We start from the raw sequence: 27,937 nt of genomic DNA, 5'->3' as shown, positions 1-27,937 counted from the left end.
GGACTCCTTTGCTTTCCATGGGAAAATGAAGAGATCGGCAGCTGGGACGTCCCTAGGAGAGGGAGGGGAGAAGCAGAGCCTGCTCCTTTAAGGTGGCGCTCCTCCCCCGCCCCCTCCCTGCGGGTGACCCTTGTCCACCTGCCTGCCTACCCCCCACAGCTGGAACCAAGAAGACGGTGTCCCCCTTCCTCTGGTGTCCCTGTTTGCTGCTGTCAGGTAATGCCAACCTCAACCCCCTGGACCAACCACCCAGCTCAGACTGTGCTCCCCAACTTAAAGCCAGGTCAGACATTTGCAGAGGGCCTGGACACTCCTTTCCTCCTCCCACCAGAGCGTCCCCTTTCTTGGTCATGATTCCCTGAGTTCTGGCTCTTTCTCTTCTGGAATGAGGAATCACTAAAAACAATTTCTTCCCCATGCATCTGGGGTTGCCATTCGTCTGCCTTTTTACCCTCCTCTCCAGCTTAGGGACATCTGGGGCCAACTTTCCAGGGAATGTGGGCATGGGGCATGGGGGTTGGAGCTGAATGAAGCCCAATGCCATATGTAAGGTAGGTGGGGTGGCAGTTTAGGCAGTGAGAGGCTAAGATGGTGCCGACTGGCTTGGGGGTGTGTGTAAATTATTTAGAAGAAAAGGCCAGGCCCAGGCTGTCCTTGGCCATGTGGCTTTTCCAGGGGCAGAGGGTGGCCCCTCCCTACTCGGGGGCCCAGCCGAGACTGACCTTTGACCCCCACCCCAGAGACCAGTGAACCATTAACTCCCCTGATGTGAGTCTTCCCACTCTGGCACCTCCCCTGGCCCCACCCCCAGGCAGGTGGGCTAGGGGCGGGGGCTTGGCCATCCTGGCTTTCTATCTGACGTGGCCTCCACCTTACCTGGGCAGCTAGAGACTGAGCCTGGCTCCCCTCCATAACTCAGGAACCTTTCAGTGCCCACAGCCAGGCCTCATGGGGACCTGAGGTGATGGCTCTCACACCGCCAGTGGGGGTGAGGCCTTGGGGATTGAGGGAGTATAAGAGAGGTGGGGTGAGGTTGAGGGTTGGGCTCTGGGGGACATGGGAGGGACAGGGGCTGGGCAGCTCTGGATTGGGTGAAGGGATTGTTCTGGGTCAGGAAAAGCTTGCTCTAGGAACTGGTAAACAAGAGGCTGCTCAGAAGGAGGCAAAGCGGGGGAAGGGTGAGCGAGTGGGGCTGCTGCTGTATTGGGTTGGGGGGTGGTATGAGGAGTGCAGGCTCATGGCAGGAGCCCCAGCCCCTTCCTCCTTGTTCTTCCAGGGCACAGTCCTCAGGATGTTGCACCAGGGGGAATAGAAGCCGGAACCAGAGCCTCTAAGCCTGTCCCCCAGTAATGGGGCCCCCAATGAGTCACCTGCTGGCTGGCCTGTGTGTGTGGGTGGCCTTGGGCCGGGTGGAGGGCTCAGCCCCCTACCTGGGGCCTGCTGAGCAGGAACAGAACCATTACCTGGCCCAGTTGTTTGGTCTGTATGGGGAGAATGGGACACTGACCGCAGGGGGCCTAGCCAGGCTCCTCCACAGCCTGGGACTAGGCCGAGTTCAGGCCCTTCGCCTGGGACACCACGGGCCTCCTGCTGGTCGGGGTGCATCCCCAGCTGGAGACAATTCCACACACAGGTACTAACCCATCTCCCCCCACCCAAAGTGTCACACCCTAGCTCTTCCCTACTGAGAAGAGTCTCCTCCGGCTGGCTGCCTATCTCTGCCTTCCTAACATCAGATTCCTGGAATTACACGTTTTTCAGATCCTGATTTGTTGTATCCTTTCAAGGCCCCTTTGTAAGAGAACATAAGGGAGCCTGACCTGCCATCCCATTCACTCTAGGCCACAGGACCCCGAGCTGAGTGTGGATGTCTGGGCAGGGCTGCCTCTGGACCCCTCAGGGTGGGGTGACCTGGCAGAGACAGAGGCCCCAGGACCACCCCATGGGCCAGGCCCCTCAGGCCTAGGCCTCTTTCACAGACTTCTGCTGCTGGACCATTCACTGGCTGACCATCTGAATGAGGATGTGAGTCTGATGATCTCCTGAGGGGATAGGAGCCACGGGATTTAGATTGCCTGAAATGTTTGAGGACTCAGTAATTTCAAATGGCTACTTAAAAAAAAATCCAGGTGTGATCTTAGGGTACGTTATTCCAGTAGAGAAATATGTTCCCCTGTGCTCACAGTAGGTAAACACACGGCCCCGAGCTCTAAGACTAGGTTTAGAGGCCACACTTGGCAAAGTAGAGAATCCAGAGAAGCAGCCCAGGGTGGGATCTGGGGCTGGTTACCTGGAGAGGAGGACTGCAGTGGGTAGATGGCTATCATCATCCAGAAAGTCAGTGAACGTGTTCCACATACACCGGAGGGCAGCCAAACCCAGCCCTGAAACAGACCTGGTGAGGGTGAGCGCCCCATCATGGGAAGCACTCGATCCAAGGCTGTGGAATAAGTGTCAGGGCTGTTGAGAGGAGGTTTGCATGGCACTTTAGGGTTCTTCTTCCTTCTAAGATTCTGGAAGGGAGGGCTCTAGTTGTTTGACCATCATCACCAAATTAATGAGACACCAGAGCTACGGAGAGAGGGAGATGGTGGCAGTGCTCACTAGCACCCAATTTGCACTGAATTGAATTATTTGCTTTGGTTTGAATATTTACTAATAATTAAATGCTGATTATAACTGTCCTGAGTCCCTGATGCACCTGGCAGTGTGAGTGAAGGGGACCCTGGAAGAGACCGAGGAGTTCATGCAACGGAAGGGCCGACGTTCCAGATCTGAGTCACAGGTCTCAGCAATTCCCTGGTACCTATTCTCCAACTCTCCCTCCCCAGTGTCTGAATGGCTCCCAGCTGCTGGTCAATTTTGGCTTGAGCCCTGCTGCTCCTCTCACTCCTCGTCAGTTTGCACTGCTGTGTCCAGCCCTGCTTTATCAGATTGACAGCCGTGTCTGCATCGGGGCCCCAGCTCCAACCCCCCCAGGGGATCTACTATCTGGTCAGTGGGTGAGAGTGGGAGTGGGGGGTGGGGCACGTGAATCCTGGGGGGAGTGGGTCTCAAGCCAAGGAAGGGGGTTCACTGGGGTCCTGCCTCCCCTTGCAGCATTTCTCTGCCCCACCCCACCTCTGAGGTGTCCCTCTGGCTCCACCTGACTCCAGCCCGATTTTGTGCAGCCCTGATTCATAGCACCCTGGCAGTCCTGCTGCTCAGCCTACCTGCGCCCCTCTCCCTGCTGCTGCTGCGGCTCCTGGGACCCCGTCTGCTGCGGCCCCTGCTGGGCTTCCTGGGGGCTGTGGCCGTGGGCACTCTTTGCGGGGATGCGCTGCTGCACCTGCTGCCGCACGTACGTGAAGCCCCTTCCCTGCCCCCCGCCCCAGTGTCCCCAGTCACGGGACATCCTCTCTCCCACCCCAGCCTCAGCCCACAGCTGCCTTCTGGTAGGGAGTGTGGGTGAAGGCGCGCCAGCCCCCTCCGCCACCTCAGGAGAGGGGTGTTGTCGGGCACGGGGGGGGGCTTCTGGAGTCTGCCCTTGACCACCGCTCCATCAGGCGCAAGGAGGGCAGCACAGTGGAGCTGGCGGGCGGCCAGAGGAGGACCTGGGCCCGGGACGGTCGGTGCTTGGCGGTCTCTTCCTGCTCTTCATCCTGGAGAATGTGCTAGGGCTCTTGCGGCGTCGAGGGCGCAAGCCAGTGAGTGCCACCCTATTGTCCTCTTCCTGCCGAGCCCAGAGTGCTAGCCAAGAACTGCCCACTCGAGCCGGGAGGTGAGGGGCCGAGTGCTCCTGGCTCTGATGTCTGCCTGACTGTGTGGGGCCTGATGGCCAGCAGGGAGCGGGTTCGGGCTCCTCAGCACAGACCCAGGACTTCCAGCCAAGTGGGCTCCTCTCCTGAGTTCAGGGCACCCAATTCCAGAGGGGTGCCGACCTGGGAAGAGAGCAGAGGCCGGGGAACATCCCCAAGTGCCAGAGGTGGAACCAGTGTCATTTTCGCAGCCGGCAGCCCGGGCTCTCCCTGCCCCCCGGCTCTGCTGCCTCCTCCATCAGGAAGGATGCCCTCCCGTTTCAGAGATGCTGCGGGCAGAAAAGAAAGGACCTCAGAACTCCAAACCTGGACCTGGAGGATGGCAGTGGGGTGGCCCTTCAGCCACTGCAGGCAGCTCCAGGTGACCAGATAACATGAGGAGCGGGCCCTGGCTCCCAGCTCACTTGCATCCGCCAACATGGCTTTTGTCCTCCTTCCTGCAGAGCCAGGGGCTCAGAGACCAAGGGAGCAGGACAGCCAGCCCCCAACAGTCCCAGCCCCTCCTGGGCACCAAGGCCACAGTCACGGGTACGAGGGTGGTGGTGGCACCAACATCACATGGATGGTCCTCCTGGGAGATGGTCTGCACAACCTCACTGATGGGCTGGCCATAGGTGTGTGGGAAAGGGAACCGAGGGTGGAAGGTTACGGAGAGGGTGGGCCTCTAGTTACTGGGTGGGGTTGGGAGAGGGCTACCAGGAAGTGGGGGGGGGTGGGCAGGGGCCCTACTGCCTCTGGGAAGACCCCTCTTCCAGACTGCCCACCTCCCATCTTACCCACCCAGGGGCTGCCTTCTCTGATGGCTTCTCCAGTGGCCTCAGCACCACTGTAGCGGTCTTCTGCCACGAGCTGCCCCACGAACTGGGTAGGAATGGCCAGAGTGGAGTGAGGTTGACTCCAGAAAGTGGTGGAACGTGGAGGCTGGGGGGTGACATGGGCGAGGGGTGGCCCGGGCTTAACTCCCTGCTGCCCTGTCCCCTCTCTGCACAGGTGACTTCGCCATGCTGCTCCAGGCTGGGCTGCCCTTCCGGCAGCTGCTCCTGCTGAGCCTGGTGTCTGGAGTCCTGGGGCTGGGGGGCGCAGCCCTGGGGGTGGGGCTCAGCCTGGGCCCTGTCCCCCTCACTCCCTGGGTGTTTGGGGTCACTGCCGGGGTCTTCCTCTATGTGGCCCTCGTGGACATGGTGAGGGGTGGGGGGTGCAGAGAAACCAAGGGAAGTGGGCAGGTGTGGAGAAGGGAGTCTCAGCCCCTCGGCCTCCACTGGGAGCCACCAGAAGGGTGGCAGGGTGGGGGCTGGGGGAGAACCACTGGCTCACCAGCACCTGAGAAGCAGGAGTGCGGAAGAGCTGGCACAGGGGCGGCGAGGGGGGCGGGGGCGGGAAGCAGGGGGCTTTTCTGACCCCCTGATGTTCTTTCCTTTCAGCTCCCAGCCCTGCTTCGTCCTCCCGAGCCTCTCCCCCCGCTCCACGTGCTGCTGCAGGGGTTGGGGCTGCTGCTGGGGGGTGCCCTCATGCTCACCATAGCCCTACTGGAGGAGCAGTTGTGGCCCCTTGTCTCTGATAACTGAGGGGGGGCTGGTGGAAAGGTGTCCAGGCTGCCCTGCCTTCCCCCCAGCCAGAGGAATGGAGGCGGGACACAGGGCCAGTAGGATCAATAGGATTTTAATAAACAGAACCCATCCCCAAGCCATGACTACGACAGTTGTACTTGCACCAAAACAGCATAGAAAACGGGATGTGGCAGGAGGAGGGCTCAAAGCAGGCAGGGGGAGGGAGGGCCTGGAGGGTGCAGGACGCATGGGTCTGGTCTGCGGGGGAGAGCTTTGTGCTTCAGCCCAGAGAGGAAGGGGCGAGTTGGGTCGGGACGATGCACCAAGGTCCCCACTTCTCCCTGCTGCCCTCAGCACCCTGGGGATGCAGGCATCTGGGCAGGGCTGCCCTTTATTGCTGCCCACCAGCATTTAACACCCCACCCCCCCACCCCCGACCCCAATGCTAGCACCACAGGTGAATCCAGGGCAGGGAGAAGGGCAGCCGGGGAACATTGCTTAGAGAAAGATTCAACTAGAATCCAGTGAATTGTGCTCAGTTCTCTTTACTTCCTACAACCGAGTACATGGGTCACAGGGTGGTGGGCGCAACAGGACATGGGGCGCGCCCCTCGGTGCCCCCAACACACCCCTGCACACAGGATGGTGGTGTCTGCAGCATCACAGGTCATGCAGGGCACGGGGAAGGGGAGGTTCACACACACAGAGACGCCCACAGCGGGTACCAGACGGAGAACACCCCTGAATATACACAGCTGTACACAGGGAACCCCAGGTCCCCAACCCAACCCTCTCCCCTGTCTTGCCGTCCCCCAGGCAGGAGGAACTGTATTGCTTTGAGAGAGCCACCCTGGGGGCTGCTCTGCCAGGCACCCTCCCCCCCACCCACCCCCATTTTGGCACATCTGCAAGACACGCGGCAGCGAGAGTAGGCACCCTCCCTCCCAGGCTTACGTGGCCGGGAGTTGAGGAAGGGGGCAGGAGATTTCATCCGCCATCTTTCCCCTAGCCCTTCCCAAACCCCTAGCAAACCCACTCCAGCCAGAACCCACCCCACCCCCCAAAACACACACACACACAAAGCTGAGCTACCCAGGAATACAGAGGAACAAGGAGATTGTCCGGGACAGGAGCAGAGGCGGGGTGGGGGAGAAAGGACTGGAAGCAGAGACCCCGCCCTGGTGTGGGGTAAGACTGGCACACAGCTACTTTAGTGCAATTGGAGAGGGTGCCCAGAGTGAGGGATGGAGGTGGGAGGGGCGAAGCCAGGCTCCCCAGGGACAGGGCCTGGCGGGAGTGAGCGAGCGAGGGCCCAGGGCAGACCCTCTCAACCCTGCCACCCTGGCCCTCCCAAATGCAGTGACAGGGTCCCCCTCACACCCCAGTGGGCAGCAGCAGCCTCAGTCAGTACCTTCAAGTAATTCAGAGAGCAGACCCTCCCCTCCCCAGCTTCCTCCCATCTCTGGGATTTGGTCGCTTCTCTAGGGGTTGGGTGGGGAGGAGGGAGTCCCCAAGTCAGACCCTTCCCTCTCTACCTCCCTCTTCCCAGACCACTGGGCTTGGTCCTCAAAGATCCCTCCCCTCAGCTCTTGCCCGATCTGGGTCGAGGCTGAGGGCTGGAGCCACCACAATTAGACAGAAGGGGCTGCTTTACTCCTTATCCCTCCTTCAAAGGTAGGGTTCAAACTAGGTGGGCTGGGGCCCCGTACTGGTTTGCCCCGAGAGGAGGGGTTCTGGGCTAGGGTCTGTAAGGCTATTTTCCTTTGCGGCAGGAAGGGGAGGTGGGGGAGTGAACACTGGGTGTGGGGACAGGGTGAGAAATGGCGGAGAGGGAAGGAGGAAGGGGCCACTCTCCGGAGCACAGTGCCCGGAGCCACTCAGGCCAAGTCACCCTCATGGACACAAGATCCCGAGTGTGCCTGCTCCCAGTGCCTCCAGTCTGGCCCCAATGCCCCCTCCCAAGACCCCAAGGGAGGTTTGGGGGGGTACACAGCTGCAGAACCGTTCACTCTGGCCCCACGCCCCCCGCCCCGCCCCACCTCTTCTCCCCTCCTAGGTCCGGGGAATAGGAAGGTGCTCGGGTGGGCAGACAGCGGTGGAAACAGTATTGAGTTTTCCTTTGGTTACATATTGAAGGCAAAGGTGAGCTGGACTTACAGTCAAAACGGATAGGGGTGAGGAAGGAAGAGGGGCCATGGCTGGGGTTGGAGAGGGAGGCAGGCCCTCCTCAGCCCCTCCACCCCAAGGAACACATGTCGAAGTGGGGTGGCAGTCCCTCCGTCTCATCTCTCCCACCCCCCACAGCACCAAACAAAAGGAGAAGCCCCCTCCCCCGGGGGCTGCTCCCCACCCCAACCTGGGCTGTACATTCAGTGGTTTTCAGCAGTCCTATGGCTCAGCGGGCCACGGGGTGGGGGAGGTGGCCCTTCAGTCTCAGCTGGACAGTGGCAGCGACCCGGGTCTGTTGGTCCATCCAGGGACCCACAGTTTGTGCCATTTGTTTTTCTGAAGGATAGTACACAGCCCTACCAAAGCCACCGCCCAATCAGAAACATCTCCCCAAAAATCAGAAACTAAAAACTGGCTCTTTCCATCTCGCCCTCTGATTCACACATCTGTTTCCCTGTCTCCTGTGTAGCCCTCGCTCTGTCTCCTTTGCTGGGACCTGGGGCGGCTCCCAGGGTCCTCACTTAAAATAGGCCTTTTCTCAAAAGTGCTTATTACTTGAAGCAAGTGCTTTAGAGCTGCGGTGGGGAGAGGGGGACAGGGAGAGGGAGGGCGAAGGGAAGGAGAGGATTCCTCCCTGCCCTACCTCCTTAAGATTGGGGGGGGGGGGCATTCTGCCTGGTTGATTTCTCCGCACCCGTTTAAGTCAAAGAGGTTTAAAACAAAACCCAAAAAACTTAACATTAAAATAAATATGCAGTGGCCATGAGAATGGTCAAAATGCTTCAAAAGACACTAGGGGCTGGGGAGCCCGGGGTAGGGTGTGGGATTTCCTTTGGCATAAGGGAGGAGGCTGCCCGGCCTCCCGGCCTCCTCACCGCCACACGAGGAGGACAGAGGACTCCCCATGGCCTGCCCCAGCACTGCTGACGGTGTGCCAAAGGCACGGCAGGGACCGGGCAGTCACCAGAAATCTCATCTAGCAAAACCACGGGGCTCCTGACAAACACTCGAGTCTTCCTGTCGTCGCCAGACACTGATGAAGGAGAACACGACTGCAATCCCGAGAGTCTTCTCCAGAGGACCCATCTCCCTGCGCCCCCTGCCCCCCTGCCACCTAATTCCCAGCACCAAAATGAGGGGGGGGGGGCGGGACAGGAAGAAGGAGAGAGAAGTGAAGTCAGGGGCAAGCTCTGCAGAACCAGCAGGACGGGGGCAGGTGGGGGGCTGCAGCCCTTAAGAGAGGTCACGTTGATTGTCGTCTAGGGGAGGACAGGGTGCGCAGGGAGGTGGGCAAGAGGGGCATTGCAAGGCCCTTTGGCTTTGAAAATAAAGATTAAAACTAAAAGCTGCACACTCCTTCTCACCAATAATGGTTATTTGGAAGCTTTGAAATGGTTTAGGAACTGAGGGTTGGGGGAAGCAAGACACAGAGAAGGGGGGTGGGAGGGAAAGGGAGCAAGACAAAAAGAGTAAGGACTGGGATGAACACCCCAGGCTTCGGGAAACCAGCATGAGGTATGGTGAAGGGTGTCAGCGAGGGAGTGGGGAGTTCCTGGGATGTCCCCCCTCTCCCCTCAGCCCACCTCAGGCAAGGGTGGCCAGACTTGCGGGGGACACAACTGAAAAGGGTGTAAAAGACTGTGAATAAAGCAAGCACGGGTGGGGGAAGGAGACGGAGGGGACTCCCCCACCCCACCCGGGGGGGAGGCCCTGCATTGTGTAAACGAAGCCTGTCCAGTCCTCCGGGGACAATACTGATGGCAGCCAGACTGGGCGAGGATGCACTGGGGTTGCGGGGAGGGCAGGACCTCTGTTCAAGTTCTGTGTCTTGGCCCCTGGCTGAGGTATTGAGTGTGAGGAAGGGAACGCTGGGCTAAGGAAGCGGGTCCCACTGTCCAGGAGGCTGAGCTAGGAGATGGATGGACAGGGCGTCTGAAGGGACCAGGGCCAAATTCAATGCTACATTTAGAAAACTGCCCCCTCCTCACTCCAGCCCAGTTTGGCTTATAGGGTGCAACGTCGGGAAATCTCCTCAGCGCAGCCCTTAGCTTGATCCCTTCTCTGCCAGCTTCTGGGAAGGCAGGAACCAAGCCCCAGTAGACGCAGACCTTCCTCCTCCACCGGAGGAGAAGCCGGGGCCCCGAGCAGCCCCGGTCCCTAGTCTGCCCTGCCCCTCCATCTTTGGCTTCAGATCAGAGTGACTGGGGGCAGTGGGTGCTCTTGGACATCACAGAAGGCGGCAGCGCGTGGGGTGGGGTGCGGGCAGAGAGCAACTGTGGGACTGGGGACACAGGAGGAAGAACAGTCTCTCCCTCCACAAACATGCAAACACATGCCTGAAACACAGAGGACAGACTAGGGCTGTGGTTTTGAAATGGACAGGAAATTAATTTGTTTCTTCCCCTAAAGGATAAAATGCTTACTTAAAAATTCATGACAAGCCTCAAAGTCAAGGGAGGGGAGAGCCAGAGAGGGAATGGCCACAGGCTCCACCCTCCCAAAAGAAGTTAAAAGAAAGAAGCAGGGTGGGGGGTGGTGTTAAAGTGCGTGGTTAGGAGGCCAGGCCAGGAGGGGGCGGAAGGAGGGGTGGGGCAGGCTGTGGGGGCAATGCCAGCCCTTGATTTGCATACGAGGAGCCGGGAGAGTGCAGGATTGGGGCCCAGGTACAGTAGTTGCTGCTTCAAGTGTTTTGCATTTGAACTTTAGGGGTGATGGGATACAGAAGTAGGGGAAAAGCTCCAGGCCCCAGTGCTAAATACCCTCCCCCCTCATCCGCTAGCTGCCCCTGAAGGGGGAGGGGGACACCCCCAGAGTGCTCACACAGTACCAGAAATTAAGGCTTCTCACTGCTGCGGGGATGGAGGGGCCGGCCGAGCAGGGAGGCAGTGATGGGTATGGAAGAGGAGGCGGGGATCTGCCTGGCAGGGGCAGGGCGAAGGGGACTGGGGCAAGTCAGAAGGAAGAGTAAGGGGCAGCTGGCAGCAGAAGGGGGAACTGAGAGGGCGGACAGAAGAGAGGGCGCCAGGCAGCGAGCAATCATTTTGGGACACTTGGCAGAAGGGGTTGCCCTGGGGGTACCAAGGGCCTGGGGTGCTCCCTGTTGGTCCCAGACCCCTGCCAGGCCAGGATGGTGTGGCAAAGGGGTGAGCAGCTGCTCCCCAGTGCTTTTTCCCCACTCCACCCCCCCAACCCAGTCGTGTTCTCCTTTAAAGTGCCCTAAATGTATAGACTTTTTCTAAATAAATAGAATAAGATATCAAGCCACCGGCAGGGGGAGGGACACTGGAGGGGGCTACTCGGAGTAGCAGCCATCTAACCCAATGGCGCCATGCCGCTCCTGGCTGTAGGGGCAGGAGGCCCCATGGGGCAGGGCACCGCAGCCACCCACCGTCTTGGCTGCCGCGATGCCGCAGTTCTTGAGCAGGCTGAAGCTGAAAGGACTGACAGCGTCCTTGGGTGGGAAAGGCTTCATGGTGGAAAGGATCAAGGCCAGACAGTCTGCCACATCTTTGTTGGGGGCGCAAGCCAATGCCGGGGTGTGACCTGCGGGGAAAAGGGGAGAACTGAGCCCAGAGTCCTATATCCTGGGCCCCCTCCACCCACCCTGAGCCCTGAGCGCTCTTCTCTGTAGAGGGAAGCCGAGGCAGGCAAGCACCCCACAGGGTCACAATCGGGGGCTATAAGGGCCCCGGGAGGGTGACAGGCAGGCTGTCCAAGTGAGGGGCAAAGAGCAGAGCCTGGGGGACAGGAGGCTGAGGTGTGCGGGAGGTCGTCCTGAGGACCCTGCAGGCTCCACCTAGTTCCGTCAGACTCCCCTCAGAGACTCTAGCGTATCGGTGTTGGGTCCCTGCTCTGAAGAGTTCCCTTGGGAAGAAAATCCAGTTTATTAACCAGCCAGGTTAAGAAGTCACCTCCTGAAGAACGTCCCTGACCCCAGGCCCCACCCACCTTCTTCATCCACAGCCAGCACGGTGGCCCCACGACTCAGCAGGGCCTGCACCACAGAGGCTAGGCCATTCCGGGCAGCAATGTGTAGTGGCCTTGGAAGAAAGGAAGGAAGGGGGATTGTGAAGTCAAGGGCTGGGGCAAGCTGCCCTTCCACCCTCAGCCAGAGCAACCACGCTGCCGGGCGAATACTGTGAGCTCCAGAGAGCTGGAGCCCCTGGAACGGGCAGCAGCCTCCTTTCCACCTCACCTGGCCCCCACCCCTCAGCCAAGAGCCCCCTACCCCAGGCACTCACATCTGCAGCGCGCTGTTGGTAGCATTGATAAGGCCAAGGTCTTGGGTTTCTGCCAGGATCATGAGGGCACACTTCTCATGGCCCTGAGGGAGGGGGGCCGAGAGTGAGGGCTGGAGAAGTGGAAGCCTGACCACGGGGGCTGAGGAGGGTGGCAGGAGTACACAAAGCTGTCCCCCAGGCAGACAGTCAGGACATTCCTGACTTCCCCTGAGCCCTCTCACCGGACCCAGGTCTTTCATCAGGCCCTGCCCCATACAGAGACCCCCACCACCACCGCAAATGGTACCTTGCTACAGGCCAAGTGGAGGGCAGTGTTCTTGTTCTCATCCAGCACAGTAAGGTCTGCCTTCCCTCGATATAGCAGAAATTCTACAGGAGAAGGGAGGCAGAGAGGGGTGATGCTCCCTTCCAGAGCTGGGCCAGTCTGGTCTCCCCAGTCTTGTCTGTACATGTTTTGCATCCCCTCTGCAGAGGGTGAAACATCCAAAGACATGCCTCCTGCCTCCTAACCCCCACCGGCAGGGCTGACTCATCTCGTGAAAACCCAGGGGGAGTACCTCCCATCCACATGGGGCCCCAACACACCCACAGCTGCAGTCTGCCCGTTCTCAGCCGCCGTCATGAGCGCGGTGCGGCCAGTGTGGTCTGTGGCGTTCACCTCGGCTTGGTGCTGCAGCAGCATCCGGAGCCCAGAGACATTGTCCGCGAAGGCAGCGGCGTGAAGAGGGGTCCTGTGGGGAGGGCCAGGGCGGAGTGAACCGAGATGGCCCTTTCTCCTGAGCAGAGAGAGGAAGCCGGGGGCAGCGGAGGCGTCTCCCAAGCCTCCTGCCACTCACCGTCCTTTGGCATCTCGGCTGTTCACAATCTTGGCACCCAGAGCTCCTAGCAGCATCTCTGTGGTGCTGTCCTGGTTATTAATACTGGGGGAAGAGGAAGGGTCAGCAGGAGGGGCATGGGGAAACAGACGGTCTGTCCTATGCCCACATCACAGACCCTTGGGTGGGGCTGGGGTGGAGGAAGGGACTTACACTGCACAGTGCAAAGGAGTGAAGGGGTTTCCTTCCAGATATGAAAACGGGCTGTGTTCAAGTAACAACTCCAGACAATCTTCGTGTCCTGGGGATGAGGAGAGAAGAGTGGTAATGGAGAGAAATGACACCATGACCCCTTTCCTTGGTCCGTCCCATCTCTTGACACCCCATTCTACTTCCAGATCCGGAGCAACCCACGAGTCCTTGTCTGCCCTCCCTCACACCCCTCCACCCCCATCTTAGCTGTCCTGGCAAAGGCCCCAGAGCCACACCAGTGTAGGAGGCCCAGTGCATGGGCGAGTATCCGCTGTAATCCACCCCGGTATCCAGGGGGTCTGTGGACAGGGCGGCCTGCAGCAGGGTCCGCAGCACTGCGGTGTGGCCACAGGCTGAGGCCAGGTGAATGGGCGTGCGGCCCTTGAAGTCTCGGCACAGCACAAATGCGTCATGGTCCAGCAGGGCAGCCAGGCAGTCCTCACAGCCAGTCACTGCCTGCAGGTGACATGGGGGTGTCAGTCCTGAGGCTGGCCCAGGAGTAAGAACCGCTTCCCAGGCTCCAATCCTTGTCTTTGCAACAATGATTCTAAGTATTGTTTAGTCACTAAGTCATGTCCCACTCTCTGTGACCCTGTGGACTGCAGCATGCCAAGCTTCCCTGTCCTTCACTATTTCACTATCTTCAAACTCAGGTCCACCGGGTTAGTGACGCCATCTGATCATCTCATCCTCTGTTGCCCCCTTCTCCTCCTGACCTCAATCTTTCCCAGCATCAGGGTCTTTTCTAATAATTCTAAGTACTAAGGATCGGCATCTACTTCCCTGACTCTATGCCATCAGACAAGCAGGATAATGAGAGTTAACGCTGGCCCTCTGCAGCGGGAGACTAAGGAGTCAAACAACCCCACGGGATGAGGAGGAGACAGCTTTAGGGCAGGTGATGGTGGAGAAGGACCGAGGTAGTGGCATCATTATCAAACATGAGAGGGCCAGCTGGGGACCCTGGGCAGAGTCTGGGCAGTGAGCAGGTAACTGCGCAGGATCACAGAGCAAGGTAATCAGGAAGATGAACTGCGGGCATCAGATCCTCATCCTGGAGCAAGCACGCTAAGGCCCACTAAGACTCCAGCCCACCTACTAGACAATCTGATATCCTACTGTGCGCTCCTGTGTCCAAGCCCTTCTGTGAGCAGCCCCACCCTGAAGCCCACTCACCCCGCGGTGGAGGGCAGTGCGGCCCCGGAGGTCAGCAGCATCAGCCGTGGATCCTTTCTCTAGCAGCAGATGTACGCAGTCCACGTGGCCATTCATGATGGCCAGCATCAGCGGGGTTCTACAGAGGGGGCAGGGAAAGGGTGAGGGCCTAGTAGGCCTGGGAACCCTGCACCCCACCCCCAGCCCACACTCACTGTCCATAGGCATCCATGACATCCGTGATGTCAGCGCGTTCCCCACTGTCGATCAGCAAGTGCAGGGAATCAGTGTGGCCAGAGGCAGCTAGGTGAAGAGGGGGCCTTCAATGTCAGGCATGGTCGGGGAAGAAGACCAGGTGGAGGGTGGAGGTCATGGGAGGACACCGGGTAGGGAGAAGTCTTGGGGGAGAGTCAGGATTTGAGGTTTCCATCCTCCTTGCCCTACCCTATCTCAACCCCAGTCCCTTCAGGGTTCTGGAAGGGAGCTGGGGACCAGTCCCAGAGGAGACCTGGGGTGGCAAGGGGAGGAAGCAGCCCAAAGGGCACCCTTACCAGCAGCGTGCAGGGGTGTCCACTTGCGTCTGCGCTCCTTGATGAGGGCAGAGGCGCCGTGGGCCGTCAGCACCTCCACACACTCAGTGGAGCCTCGCTCCGTGGCCAGGAAGAGCGCAGTCCGGCCCTTGTGGTCCCTCACGTCCAGGTTCACCAGCGTCTCAGCCAGCGTCTTCAGGGCTTCACAGTGACCATTGTAGGCCTGGAGGGGTGTGGGAGATCCGTGGATAAAGCTCCAGACATGGCCCCACTCTGCTCTCGGGGCCCACGGGGAGGCTCCGGGCAGCAGGCCTCCCCGTGAGCTCCTTGGGCCCCTCTCAGACCACTGCCTGCTTGCCACATCCCCATGAGAAGGCAGAAGCAAGGACGGAGTCACACGTGCTGGTACCTGTGAGCCGGCCTGGGGCGGGTGGGGACAGGGAAGGCAAGAGGAAAAGACCTGGGACTCACAGCTAAGTGCAAAGGGCTGACTGGAATGGTGCTCTCTACATCCTCCAGGCAGTTAAAGGACATTTCTAAGAGCTGCAATGGACAGAACAGGAGGTGCTGAGGTTCTGGTATTCCCAAGACATCACCCTCGACTCCACCCACAGCAATCCCCGAAGTCCCTGGATCTAGAGACCACAATGGATTCAACCACCCCGTGGCCTGAGAATCCAGACACAGAAGCAGACTGCGTGCTGGGCCCTGCCCTGCTCCCGTTCCCCACACCAGGTCCCACACGTACCAGTTCGAGGTTCTGTCTATTGCCATAGGCGGCTGCATAGTGCACAGCTGTGTAGCCCTGCCTGTCCCGCAGGGAGGGGTCTGCACCGTTATCCAGTAAGAATTCCAAACAGCTGGGGGACAGGAGCAGATGGTGAGGAAGGGACAGGCCCAGCCAAGGAGGGTACAGTTTGGGAGGAGCAGAGGAGAGGGCAAAAGAGCCCCTCTAGGTTGAGCTGGCCCACGCCCACCCCCCACTCTTAGTAGGCTAACTCCAGCCCATTTGACCCCAGACCCAGACCCACCACCTCCAGGTCTGCCCTGCACCACTCTAGCTCCTCGACCCTGTGAATGAGCTCCTAGAGACCCTGGAGCACAACCATCAGTTACCAACCTGCTGACTGACACACTCTTCCCCACCTCCAGGCATACTGACCCCTGCCTTCTCCTCCTAGCCCATTGGGAAAAGGCCTGCTCATCTCACACTCACTCCCAGCATCCCAGCATCCTCTTCTGTGGGAGGCTCTCCCCAACTTCCCCAACAGGTGCCTCCTCCCTGGCACCACTCTCACAGATCAGTAGCAGCTCTACCAGTAGTAATATTAATATTGCATTTAACATTTACAACGTGTCAAACACTGTTTTAAACACTTCATGTGTAGTAAATCACTTAATCCTCACAATGATCCTTTGAGGTAGATACTGTTCGTATCTATACTGTGTCTGAGGAAACTAAGGCCCAGAGAGATTAAGTTACTTGCCAGAAGTCACACAGTTACAAGTTAGGCCTCCTAGATTTTAAATATCTTTTTGTTGTTGTTGTTAGATAAATAAACCCTTTATAACAGTCTTAAAGAAAAATTACGAGGATAACAGAGTTCCCATATATTCGTCACCCAATTTCCTCTATTATTAACATCTTACACTAGAAGGTATAAAACGCAGAAACCTGGGGTAACTCATCTTTTATCCTTACCACCTAGAACAGTACTTGGTGTACCTATAAAGTAAATACTCATTGAATGCTTGAGGAATAAATGAATTTGTGTTTAGCTTTTCTGATCCTCTCAAGAAGACCATCCCTTTCTTGAAGGAAGTATCTCTCCCACTTCTGTCTGTACCCACAGTGCTTGGTCTAGGATTAAACTCAGGGTGCAAGGCAGCACCAGACAGTGGTGGAGAATAACAGGACAGGAATCTGCACTGCTGGGGAAGTGCAGCCCAGGGGTCTTCTCTGCTACTCACAAGAAGGCCTCCTTCCTGCGGGACTCCTTCAGGGGCTCATCCTCTTCAGCATCATGGCTGGAAGATGAGTGGGGCTCCGCCCTGGTGGAGGAGAGTGAGGAAGTCTGGCAGGGTGCTTGGGGAAGAGAGTGGGGCTGAGAAGAACCAAGAGAGCGCCTCACCTCCTGTAGGTGTCGGAGGCGGCAGCGTAGTGGAGGGGAGAGCAGCCTTTACAGTCAGCCTCATTGACGCCAGCCCCAGCAGTCACCAGCGTGACGGCGCACTGGTAGCTGCCATTGGCGGCTGCATAGTGCAGTGGCGTCCTGGGGAGAAGCGGAGGAGGGTGGAGAAAAGAATCGGGGGCAGGTCCAAATGCAACCAGAGGTGCAGCCATAAGCTGCTCTGTAATGTTCTCCTCCCTTAGTCCCCAACTCCCCACCCTGGCCTCCATCACTTCCTTCATCACCTGTCTCTCTGATCGGGCACCTTCTCTGTATATATACACTCCTGCACATTAACACACCTTCCAAATTTGTCTCTCCTCCTCAAGTCAGCTCCACTGCTCAACAGCAAGTTAAGACATTCAACATTCCTGAAAGGAAGGAGGGTGCGGGTTAATGAGAGAAAGCACTTCAAGGAGAAGCCACGGGCTTCTCCCAAGGGAAGGGCTGAGGGGGGACAGAACTGGACAGCCCTTTCTGCTGCCACTGTTCTTGCCGCGAGAGGCGGGAATTTCTGGGCAGGAGAGAAGGAGGGGCCCAGACTGCTGCCCAGACTCCTTCGCTAGGCCTGCGGGAGAGAGGGGGGACGAGAACTCACCCTCCGGAAGCAGCAGCATGAAGACAGGTACGGCCAAGGTTGTCAGGTGTGTTGATGTCGAACCCAGCTGAAAGCACGTGCTCATTGCTGAGTGAGGATACGATGCTGTACAGCTGACCTGAGGGGCCAGAACAGCCGTAGGTCCCACCTGAGGGCACGGGTCGGGGCAGGACATGGCCCCTGCTTTCCTGCCCTCCTTCCCACCCCCAAACCAGTGAGCTCATACCTGAGGAAAGAAGCTTACGACAACAGTCAGAGAATCCAAAGAGAACAGCTAAGTGCAGGGGAAACATGTCGTGGATGCCGCGCCTGCAAGAAGGTAAAGGACTCAGTCCTCAGGGGGGACCAGCTGCAGCCCCACCACCAGCCTGGGGTCTGAAGCAGCCTGGAAGTGGGGCCGGGGGTCTCCGCACTCACCGGGCGGTATCCGCGCCGTTGGTCATGAGGGTGCTGATGAGCAGCTCGTGTCCGTAGCGAGCGGCCACGTGCAGTGGCGTGTTCCCAAATTTGTCGGCGCAATCAATCTCGCTGCCTGAAAGGGGGCAGCGCACGCACACACTGAACTAACCCTTAGGCTTCAGGCCACTCCCATTAGGTAGTGAGCCACCATCTGAGAGGGGCTGGGCAGGCGGAGCAGGGCCATTTCCACAGGCGCCTTGCTCCAGAGCGCCAGGTGCCTGTCCTGACTGAAGATGGGGTGGCAGGTAGAAGGAGGAAGAGGGGTCTCTAGAGATGAGTTCTCTGAGGAGGGAGGAGAAAAGGTCACAAAGACTCCCAAGTCCATACCGTTCTGGATGAGGATCTGGGAGCGGGTGAAACGGCCGTGAATGGCAGCCATGTGCAGAGGACTCTTCCCTTCTTTGCTCTGTGGAGACACAGCATTTTTTCCCCTAGTGCAAAGCATGAAGCGTGCCCTATTACCCTTTCCAAAGGACACATCTTTGAGGATAGGGTGACCATAGGGACATCTTCTCAACCCACTTTCTCCTGGGAAGGTCTGGTCAATTCAGGACACAAGCAGACGACTCCCCAGAGAATTATCCAGAGGGGTAGATATGGTCAGCACCCCCAGAGCCAGCGTCCTCTCCCCTTAGCCCCAGACTCTTCCCTTCAGGCACCTGGTAGTTGACATCCGCCCCGTTGTTGACCAGCAGCTCCAAGCACAGCGCGCCATTGGTGGAGACGGCAGCCACGTGCAGCGGCGTGAAGCCCTTGTCGTTCGGCTGGTTGACGTTGGCTCCTGCATTCACCAGCTCGATCGCCACGGCATCCTGGCCCAGGTAGCAGGCGATGTGCAAAGCTGTGTTTCCAAAAGCGTTGGGCTCATCAATCTGGATTTCCAGGGGTGAGGGTCAGGGGACAAGGGAGGTATCAGTTTAAACAAAGTGGAAGCCGGCACAGATAGCCTAAAGAGTCCCAGAAATCCAACAATGGCCTCAGACTCCTAAGGTTCCCAACCCAGAGACTGAAGGCACTTCTGCTTAAGACAAGCATTATTCAGATCCTCTCACCACATCCCTCCAACTCCCCAAACCACACCAGGAACTCCAGCACCCTCCCATCTCCCAAAGAGATTCTGAACTCCAGCTCCCTGGCCTCACCCCAAACCCTCTGCCATGCTCTGCACCCTGACCTCAGCCCCCATCCGGAGCAGGTACTTCACCACTTCAATCTGGCCACTGGCAGCAGCTGTATGGAGCAGCCCATAGCCCTTGCGGTCCTTGCAGCCAAGGTCTGCGCCCCGTGCCACCAGCAGTTTCAGGACCTCCAAATGCCCTGGGAAGGGAGAGCATTCTCTGAAGGACATGGAGGGTGAGCACCTCCAAAGGCTGCAAGCCCACATCCCTGCCCGAGGAACCCCAAATCCTGCTCATCCCCCGATTCTCCTCTTACCTAGAAAAGCTGCCCAATGCAGAGGCTGCCGCTCCTTTTTGTCACAAACATTCAGGCTGGCTCCCTTATTGAGGAGCAGGTTCACCGTCTGTAGCAGGACAGCAAAGACACCTGTTCAGAGCCAGCTTCCTGTCTTCAGTGTACCTAAGAGCACCTGAAAAGGCTGAGGCAGCCCAATGTCTCTGTTCTTGGGCAGAACAGAGAACTAGGGGGAATGAAGAAAGCAGGCACTAAGGAGAACCCAGATAGATGTGGAAATCTGAGGTAAACTACTCAAGAGAGTCTCTTCAGGTGATCTGGTGGTTTCAAAGAAGTTTTCTAAATGTGCTGAAGGATATGGACTCTCCCTTCAGAAAAAGCCATGCAGGCAAACATTTTCCATGCAGCTTCAGAGGTTTTATCACCCTCTTGAGGTCCAAGTCAAGAATTCCCCTCTAACCCAACCATTCATTTGGTGCTTGAGCCCAAGTATTTATATAATCGTCTGGGCTGCTGCTCCCCAGGCCTAATGGCCTGGAAGCAGGGGAAGGGGGGTGGGAAGGGAAGGAAAAAGGCAGGAAGCTGGGCGTGGCCCAGAGTGGTCCTCACTTCCAGATGCCCACTATGCACTGCATGGTGCAGGGCACTGCGCCCACTCCTGTCGGCCACGTTGAGGCTACTCAGTAGGGGTGCCAGAGCCTCAGCACACTTGGTGGCCCGGTTGGCAGCAGCCACGTGCAATGGTGTCTGCCACAGCTTGTCCCGGGCATTCACATCTGCTGAATGTGCCAGCAGCAGTCCCAGCACCTTCTGTGGAGGGGCGGAGGATAAAAGAGAAGACAAAGGGGGAGCAGGAGGTAAACCAACAGGAGATGGAGGGGAGAACCAGTCAGCACAGAACACATGTCCCCTCTCCCCACTACCCCAGCACAGAGTTACTCGCGTTTTTCCAACACAGTGAGCTTTTCAATACCCACTTTCCATCTTCTGGATTTTCTTTGAGCTTAAAATCTTCCCTAACTTGCTGAGGAAAACACAGAACTCTTCCTCAAGTCACCTGGTATCGTTTCCCAACCCATACCCTGAAAATCTTCACCCACACATACAGCCACTACCGAGCAGATCCCCACGTAGAGGCTCCTGACCTCCCACCACTTTTAGGAAAGATAAATGCTCCCACTACATTAATGCCCTGAATACCCCCTTCTATCCTTCCATAGGTATCAAAATCATCTCTATTACCTAGGTAAGCAGATACTGGCTCTCCAGGAAGAGAGGAGCTAAAATGCCCCTCCTGTTCACCACCCACCCCATTCCCATTCCCTAGTGGCTGGAGCCAGGGGAAATGACTGCCAAATCAAGAGGAAGGTCATCTTTTCCCGCTCTTCAGGATTGAGGGGCCCAACTGATTAGGTATGTCTGATCCTTGCGCTATCAACTTCTAGGCTGCCTAAGGGCCAGGGATGTCACAAACCACTCCCCCTCGACCCCCCGCCCCTCAAGCACAAGGAAAGAAATCTTAGTGCCCAGAGGGGGTCAGACTCCAAGGCGGCCCCCCTGGGAGGGATGAGTCACTAAGGCCTGGCAGCAGGGCCCCCTGCAGTCTGCCAGCCCAGTGTTAAGCTCTCCCCTGACGTCACATCAGCTGGCAACACTGAGCCCCCACCCCCCTTACCAGCCAGTTCCAGGGGTAGGAGGGAGGGGCCAAGGTCTGGTCTCCTCCCAACCTGGGGGTAGACCATAACCTGTGGGGCAGTGGACTAAGGCTCTCCAACCCTTGCCATCCACCTTTAACTAACTCATCCGCTTCGGAAGGGAGAGAGGAGCGAGGAGGCCAGTACCTCATTTCGGGAGGCAGCAGCGCGATGAAGAGGGGTCAGCCACAGTGTGTCCTTAGCGTTGACATTAGCACCTGTGGGGACACAATGCTCTTTTGGTGGGAGTTGGAGAGCAGGTGGGGAAGAAAAGCCAGAATCAGGCCTGGAAATCTAGATGGAGACAGAACCTCGCCTGGACCCAGCTGGACCATCCTTGGATACAACAAATAGGCTCCTCCCTCAGGTCCCTCCCTGGGCACCACACCTTCCAGCTCCCCACTTTCACCTGACATCAGTAGCAACTGGAGGATGGGGACATCGCCTACGTAGGCAGCAGCATGCAGTGGAGTTCGCCTCTCTTGGTCCTGGTAAGGCAGAGAAGAGGAGCGGCAATGGGGGTGAACTACCCAGGACTCCAAGTCTTGGTGCTCCGGGCCTTTCCCCACAACCTCTTCTCATAGGTTCTGTGGCCTTTTAAACCCCAATCCTAGGTCAAAGCCAGGACCTAGGAGGGTGGAGTCAGGGGGTCGGGGCCACCGGCAGCGAAGCAACCTCCTTCTTCCAGGAGGGGTGGGGGCGCTGCAGACACGGATGGTTCAGAAGAGAACACCGTTTCTGGGCATCCTCAGCCCTACTGGTCTGTGCTCCAAGACTGCCCTGCTCTTCATCCCCAATGTACAGCAGTCGCCCATCCCAGGGTGGAAAGAGCTGCGGCCTCCCCCGAGCCGAACAGACACGGAGCCGCCCCACGCGTGGGGAGGGGTCCTGAACGCCAGGGCCCAGATTACCGGTTCGCCATCCTCCCTGATCTCAACTCACCAGCACATTGATGTTCTCCTTCTGCGAGAGGAGGGAACGCACTTCCTCCACATCTCGGCTAAAGATGGCCTGGACCAGGGGCGGCTGCAGGGAGAACCGGCGTTCAGGGAGCGGGCCGGAGCGGAACCGGGGAGGGGGGCGGGGGACACCGGGTTTGAGATGGGGGGCGACGCCGGAGGGGCTTCGTTCTGGGGTCCTGGCTGCAGGGGGCTTCCACGGTGTCTCCGCCAGTCGCCAGGCCCCCAAGGACACCGGCTCGGTTGAGGGGAGCGTGGCGTGGGGCGGGGCGGGAGCCCCGGGCTCGGGCCCAGCCTAGGCCGCACATCCCCGGGCTCGCGTGGCGGCGGCGTCGGGCCCTGGAAGGAGGAAGCGAGCGAGGGCAGGAGGGCTGACCTGGTCCGTGATGCTGAGGATCCCCATGGCCCGGCCCGGGCTCCGTCCGCATCGAGCTCCCGGCGGCGGCGGCGGCGGCTCCACCGGGGACACGGGGCGGCCCAGGCGGCGGCTGCGGCGGCGGCTGCGGGGAGAGCGCAGCCCCGCCTACCGGGGGGCGGGCGAGCGGGAGCCCGCAGCGCTCCCTGGCGGCCGTCGGGGGCCCGGCCGCAGGGCGCTTGCCGCGCAGGCTGCCCCAGGCCGCGGCGCCCTCCGCCCTGCCCCGGAGGCCCCGGCGGCCTGGGCAACCCCCACCTCGCGCCCTCGTTCCCCAGCTCCTCAGGCCGGCCGCGCCGGGCTCTTAGCTCGTCTGAAGCCCCCGGGAGATGCTCCACAAAATCCTAGCGGCAACTCGGGCCTCGGCCCTCCTGCGTTGCCTTCCAAACTGAAGACCAAATGGCGAGCCAGATCTCACTCAGCCCACAATGCCTCCGCCGAGCGAACGCCTCCGGTCCGCGATCACACAACTCAACATTCCCCACTGACTTGGGGAAGCCGGGCGTGGAGATCTGGGGGTTATATATGGCAATAGTCCCAGACGCAGGGAAGGCGCGTATCTCCGCTGGCGGTGACAAGAGTTGGGTAGAAAGGAAAGAGCAAAAGTGCCCAAACTGCAGAGGAGTGGGGGGTGGGGGTGGGGGGACCCTCAAGGATTCTTAGCTGCAGGAAAACCCCACAGAGAGGATAAAATAGCTAGCTGGCTAGCTGGCAACTGAAAGACTCCTAGCCCAACAGAAGGGGGCTTTTCCATTGCCTAATTACTCCACTGCCAGGTTAAGGTGGTAGGGTGGCTACATTTTAAAAGACTCATCAGTTTCTCCCCAGAAAAAGGTCGAGGTACTTCTCCACTGGAGAGACCAGGCTAATCAGGCAAGATCTAGATGGAGGTCAACCTTCCCAAAAAGGCAAAAAGAGAAAAGAAAAGTAGATATTGAAGAATTTATATACAATTTATAAAAGATTCAGTGTCCTGTGCCGAGCTCAGCAACTCAATATATGTAATCTGAGGAACACATAGGCAGAGGTATAAAAGCCCTCCTTTGCCTTCTGACAATCTAAGACCCTCATCACTTTCATCATCTCGATCCTTGAAAAATACACAAGTGCCAATGGTTTTTCTTGGAGAGAAAAACTGGGGAACAGGGAATAAGGAATGAGAGAGAAATTTACCTATCAGTATATACCTTTAATTTTTAAAAATTTTTACCATTTTGAAAACAAAATTCACAGTTTTACTGAAAACTTACCTTTTCCAGAAAGTCTTTCCTGGTTAACAGTTTCTTTTAGTTTTGACAGGTCTCCTTAACACTTCTATACTTAGTTTACACTGTCACAATCAGGTTGTTGTTTTGGATGTTTTTTTTTTTTTCCACTTTTAAAAATTGAGATATAGTTGATGCACAATATTATATGTTGCAGATGCACAACATAGTGATTCACATTTTTAAGGTTATACTTCACTTATAGTTATTGTAAAACATTGGCTATATTCTCTATATTGCAATCACAATCAAGTTTAAATTGCGCATCTTTATTGTTTTTTTCACCTTACATCTTTGACATACAGGAATCCAGTGTTTCAGAAGGGATTTTAAGCTCCTTGTTAGCCAGAGTCTTCCAACATTGGACTGTATGTTGGTTTTCTTTTCTATGAAAAAAGGATGCTCCAGGAGAGAAGTATATCAGAACAGACACTTAATGCTTGATGATGATGATGATGAAGATGAGGCTGAAGAAGTAGAAACTGAAGGTAGCTTGGAATCTGATGGATAGGGGTGTTGGGACATGTTGACTTATCTACTGGCTTTGACAGACCTTCCAGGAAGGGCTAACCTAGGATATGGCCCAGAGGATGGGGAGGAGGGGACTACATGGCCTCCATTGCCCAAAATAGCTTTTGGTAACCTGAGGAATTGGAGTCAGAGGTTGAACTGGGGTCACGTGCCTGGTCTGGCTCCTGAGTGGAAGTGAACAAGGGAGTTTGCCAGCCAGGTCCTCTGGGCAGCTGGAAGGAGGAGGGAGGGCTAGAAGAGTTATTTTTAATATTATTCAGAGCACAGAAAGAGGATTTCCCAATAGGGAAAAAAGGATATGATGTAGGTAACACAGTTACTACCAGGGCTCAAGGAGATGCAAGGCGTGGGGATAAGGAGGCCGGAAGTGGTCCTAAAGCCCTCCTATGCAAAGTGTCCTTCTGGAATACACTGCTGCTGCTACTGCTAAGTCACTTCAGTCATGTCCGACTCTGCGACCCCATAGACGGCAGCCCACCAAGCTCCCCCGTCCCTGGGATTCTCCAGGCAAGAACACTGGAGTGGGTTGCCATTTCCTTCTCCAGTGCATGAAACTGAAAAGTGAAAGTGAAGTCGCTCAGTCATGTCTGACTCTTAGCAACCCCACAGACTGCAGCCCACCAGGCTCCTCTGTCCATGAGATTTTCCAGGCAAGAGTACTGGAGTGGGGTGCCATTGCCTTCTCCCTCTGGAGTACACTACTGTATTCATATTTGGATAACTAAGCAGATGCCCGCCTGTCTTTAAGCCTCGATTTTCATTCTTCTGACAAACGTTTGCTGAGGCTTCAGCATTTAATTCAGCCCTATACTAACTGGTTTGGAGGTAGAAACTTAGAAGTAATGGTTTCAGGATTTCCCTCATTGGCAGTGGTTGGGACTCCATGTTTTTACTACCAAGAACGAGAACTAAGATCCCACAAGCCTTGAGGTGCTGCCAAAAAACAGAAAAATATATGTAATAGTAGGTTTTTTTTTAAGTAACAGTGTCTATTTTTGTGTTTATAAGTTAGAAAAACATATATATGAACATGAAACAATTAGAGAATATAGAATTCAAGCTACTTTATGTGGCATTATGTGTTCACAATAATGTTGAGAGATGGATTCAGTCAAGAGGGTCTTCCTGGAGGAGGTGTGTTTTGCCAGTACTTGAAGGAAGTTATTGATGTAGAATGACAGGGAAATGGAAGGAAATTGGTTGTTTCAAGTACAAGGGATGAACTAGGAAGAGTTTAAATGGCAATAATTACCTAATTTAATTAGTAGGGGGGACAGCAAGCAAATTGGCTTGGCAGGCCTGTTATACCTCCTTGGGGATTCTGTAGCAGTTAACTCGGTTAAGGCATAGTGTTAATGAGGTCACAGTTTAGGTATGTATCCCAGTTAATTTGTCTTTTATCTGACCAGATCCTTACCCGCCACTCTACACAGCTGTCTCACATGTCTAAGCCTTTAGTCAGAGGGGGTAGACAGAGAGTAGGGTTGGAAAGAGTAAATTTGTCCCTTAAGATCACACACCCTTTTGAGAATGGCTCTCCATGACCATCTTCAAACTAGAAGAAGACATTGTGTCTTGTTGGCAGGGAGGGTTCTGAGGGGGAAAGAAGAAATATTAAAAAAGAAAAAGAAATGAGATCATTCCACAATTGGGACTTCATGTGTATATAATACAAAGTAAGGATTGAAATGCCTTCCTTGCAAAATGGCAAATGTAAGCTACAGTTAAAGGGAGGACCCCACTTCTTGAAATCCAGACAAAATGGCCCAAACTTTAAAAAATCAATCCATATCCACTGAAATCCCCCAAATAAATGCCAATCTCAAAGAGGGGGGAAAGTTGGAAGGTTTATATCTGTTTTCAGGGCCTTGTTTCTGGACAAGCTGCCTCTCTTCCCTTCCAGTTACAGCAAGTCCCCTACATAAAAATGAGTTCCATTTTGAGAGTGTGTTTCTAAGTCCAATTTGTTTGTAAATCCAACAAAGTTAGTCTAGGTACTCAACTAACACAACCAGCTATATAGTACTGTATGGAAACAGGTTTATAATACTTTTCACACAAATAAAACAAAAAATAAAAGATTTTTAATCTTACAGTACAATATCTTGAAAAGTAAAGTAGTACAATACAACAGCTGGCATACCGGGTCTGGCATCATGGAGTGAACAAGCAAGAAGAGTTACTGACTAGAGGAAGCAGAGGAGGTGAGAGATGGTAGAGCTGAATGATCATCAGCAACTGGAGATAAGGGCATGCTGCAATTTCACTCGTGCCTGACGTTGATGGCACAAGTTCTGGTTCCTTGCTGGAGTCAATTCTATCTACCTTCTGGAAAAAATGATCCAGTGATGACCAGGTAGTAGCTCTTTTTTTTTCTCATCATAGCACTGGATTGCATTCTGAATGGCTGCTGTAATCTTCGTGTACCATTCTACACTCAGGCCCTGCACCTCAAAACTAACAGTGCCTCCTCAGATAAAGAAAATCCTCTTGCTGTTTCCTGCACCGTGAATTTCTTTGGTTCTTCAGTTACTTCTTCCCCTTGTCACTCCATTCTCTCAATTATTTTCACTTTTGTTTCCATCGCAATCTCTTGGTGCTTCTTAGCAGTACCAGCTACATCACCACCACTTCCGCACTTGGTTATGGACCTCCTGGGCTTGAAATAAAGGTACTCCACTGTTTTCCCCTTTGCAGTACTGTAGAGTACACAAAAGCACAGCCACTTATGGAGGATGCATGCGCATGATAGCGTACACCAGACTCATGAACTACCTTATGTGGTTGGAAGTGTGCACGCACATCTGCATCTTTGAAAGTTCACAGCCTGGAGGTTTCTATGTATGGACTTACTGCAGATCCTAAGGGCAACACCATCACTAATCATTTCATTCTTCCACCTCAACCCCAGGACCGTATGGTATGTGCTCAGTCGCTCAGTCATGTCCGACTCTTTGTGACCCCACGAATTGTAGCCCACCAGGCTCCTCTGTCCATGGAATTTTCCAAGCAAAAATACTGGCGTGGGTTGCCATTTTCCTTCTCCAGGCGATCTGCCCGACCCATGTCTCCTCCGTCTCCTGCAATAGCAGGTGGATTCTTTACCACTGCGCCATCTGGGAAGCACCAACCACACCACACTAGTCAGATAAAGATTTCCTGAATGTGGAGAACAGGACTAAAGATTTACGCTCAAGACTAAAGCAGAGAAGGGGGTTGCACTGTAATAGTGTAAACATCTTTAAATGCAGCAGTAGCAGACACCACTGTTCTTAAAGTGTCCTTCCTTTACTCCGCTGAGGGAGAATTGCAAGGGTTCTTGCACCCACCTAGATCTAGTCTCTAACTGTTGATTTCTCTCTTTTTCATCTGTTCTCCCCACTTTTATCAAGGACACTTTTTCTACCCTTGTTTAGGACTGAAAGCAGTGTAGTGACATTTCCTGGCCCATGAAGTCTCACCTCTATCAAGTGCACACTTTTCCAGGCAAAGATGGTTCTCTACTATAAAAGTAAGTCTGGTTCTTCTCACTTCCACTGCTTTCTGTAATTATTAACAGAAAATGATGCAAAGTCTTAGCCCAGATCTTGGAACATTAATTTTCTGTCTCAAAGCACTGCACTATGCGCTATGCTGGCTTTAAAGATGAATGGAACTTCTAACTATAAACAAAGCAAAATATAGTACAGGCTCTAAGAGACGTGCAGAAGACCAAGGGTATCTGCTGTTGACACGGCCACTAAGCCACCTCTGTGTTTATGTATCAGGCCCGTGATCAGACCCCGCAAGTAGTTTGCCTGTTGACCTCGCTCCACAGGGCCATGTCTGCAGCTTCTCAAATACCCACTCCAGCGCCCTCGCCCTTTCTCGCCAGAGGTGTGAAACTACATCTCCCGACAGGCCGCGTGGTCCCCTTACTTCCCCCCTCT

At 55.9% G+C, this 27,937-nt stretch overlaps 2 protein-coding genes across 6 annotated transcripts; one reads left to right on the top strand and one right to left on the bottom strand.

The window, feature by feature from the left end:
• The first annotated feature begins 55 nt into the window (after positions 1-55).
• On the top strand, positions 56-5,480 carry SLC39A5 (solute carrier family 39 member 5). 3 transcript variants are annotated; one of them, XM_069584994.1, is made up of 12 exons: positions 734-768; positions 885-988; positions 1,277-1,633; positions 1,842-2,025; positions 2,832-2,994; positions 3,171-3,340; positions 3,546-3,686; positions 4,062-4,158; positions 4,241-4,411; positions 4,582-4,662; positions 4,788-4,978; positions 5,219-5,480. In XM_069584994.1, exons 3-12 carry the CDS (start codon positions 1,350-1,352, stop codon positions 5,360-5,362), a joined length of 1,626 nt encoding a protein of 541 aa, XP_069441095.1. In that variant the 5' UTR covers positions 734-768; positions 885-988; positions 1,277-1,349; the 3' UTR covers positions 5,363-5,480. The 3 variants fall into 3 exon arrangements, with proteins under 3 accessions (XP_069441094.1, XP_069441095.1, XP_069441096.1); XM_069584993.1 differs by lacking the exons at positions 734-768; positions 885-988 and adding an exon at positions 56-216; XM_069584995.1 differs by lacking the exons at positions 734-768; positions 885-988 and adding an exon at positions 1,094-1,178 and having other exon boundaries at positions 1,254-1,633.
• A 1,971-nt stretch (positions 5,481-7,451) lies between these two features.
• ANKRD52 (ankyrin repeat domain 52) lies at positions 7,452-22,309 on the bottom strand. 3 transcript variants are annotated; one of them, XM_070292363.1, is made up of 28 exons: positions 22,177-22,309; positions 21,784-21,867; positions 21,251-21,329; positions 20,989-21,059; positions 19,757-19,957; positions 19,169-19,256; positions 18,909-19,051; positions 18,394-18,606; positions 18,062-18,140; positions 17,693-17,807; positions 17,502-17,584; positions 17,276-17,393; positions 16,980-17,048; positions 16,639-16,779; positions 16,478-16,558; positions 15,255-15,366; positions 14,978-15,049; positions 14,528-14,729; positions 14,192-14,279; positions 13,998-14,115; positions 13,058-13,277; positions 12,783-12,870; positions 12,591-12,674; positions 12,340-12,485; positions 12,041-12,123; positions 11,755-11,837; positions 11,462-11,553; positions 7,452-11,056 (listed from the first exon to the last, which is right to left on the bottom strand). In XM_070292363.1, the coding sequence occupies exons 1-28, from the start codon at positions 22,201-22,203 to the stop codon at positions 10,806-10,808; spliced, it is 3,231 nt and encodes a 1,076-aa protein (XP_070148464.1). In that variant the 5' UTR covers positions 22,204-22,309; the 3' UTR covers positions 7,452-10,805. The 3 variants fall into 3 exon arrangements, with proteins under 3 accessions (XP_070148464.1, XP_069441092.2, XP_070148463.1); XM_070292362.1 differs by lacking the exon at positions 7,452-11,056 and adding an exon at positions 11,233-11,377 and having other exon boundaries at positions 22,177-22,295; XM_069584991.2 differs by lacking the exon at positions 14,978-15,049 and having other exon boundaries at positions 22,177-22,295.
• Positions 22,310-27,937: the final 5,628 nt, after the last annotated feature.

The sequence above is a fragment of the Ovis canadensis genome, chromosome 3, assembly GCF_042477335.2.
Source record: "Ovis canadensis isolate MfBH-ARS-UI-01 breed Bighorn chromosome 3, ARS-UI_OviCan_v2, whole genome shotgun sequence".
Lineage (NCBI taxonomy): Eukaryota > Metazoa > Chordata > Mammalia > Artiodactyla > Bovidae > Ovis > Ovis canadensis.
Note: the sequence above shows the minus strand (reverse complement) of the source record. Positions and strands in the feature narration are given on the sequence as shown.

Bases quoted from the DNA above. Each gene is read 5' to 3' on its own strand.
- ANKRD52 (XM_070292363.1), bottom strand. From the start codon at position 22,203: ATGGGGATCCTCAGCATCACGGACCAG. The intron at 15,367-16,477 runs GTGAGTAGCAGA...CCTGTCCCCCAG, and splicing joins CGCAGGAAGGAGGCCTTCTT to CTGTTTGGAATTCTTACTGG. The intron at 14,280-14,527 runs GTAAGGGTGCCC...CTCTTCACCTAG, and splicing joins GACACCCCTGCACGCTGCTG to CTGCCTCTGGCCACACTGAT.
- SLC39A5 (XM_069584993.1), top strand. From the start codon at position 1,350: ATGGGGCCCCCAATGAGTCACCTGCTGGCTGGCCTGTGTGTGTGGGTG. The intron at 4,159-4,240 runs GTGACCAGATAA...TCCTTCCTGCAG, and splicing joins GCCACTGCAGGCAGCTCCAG to AGCCAGGGGCTCAGAGACCA. The intron at 4,412-4,581 runs GTGTGTGGGAAA...TTACCCACCCAG, and splicing joins CACTGATGGGCTGGCCATAG to GGGCTGCCTTCTCTGATGGC.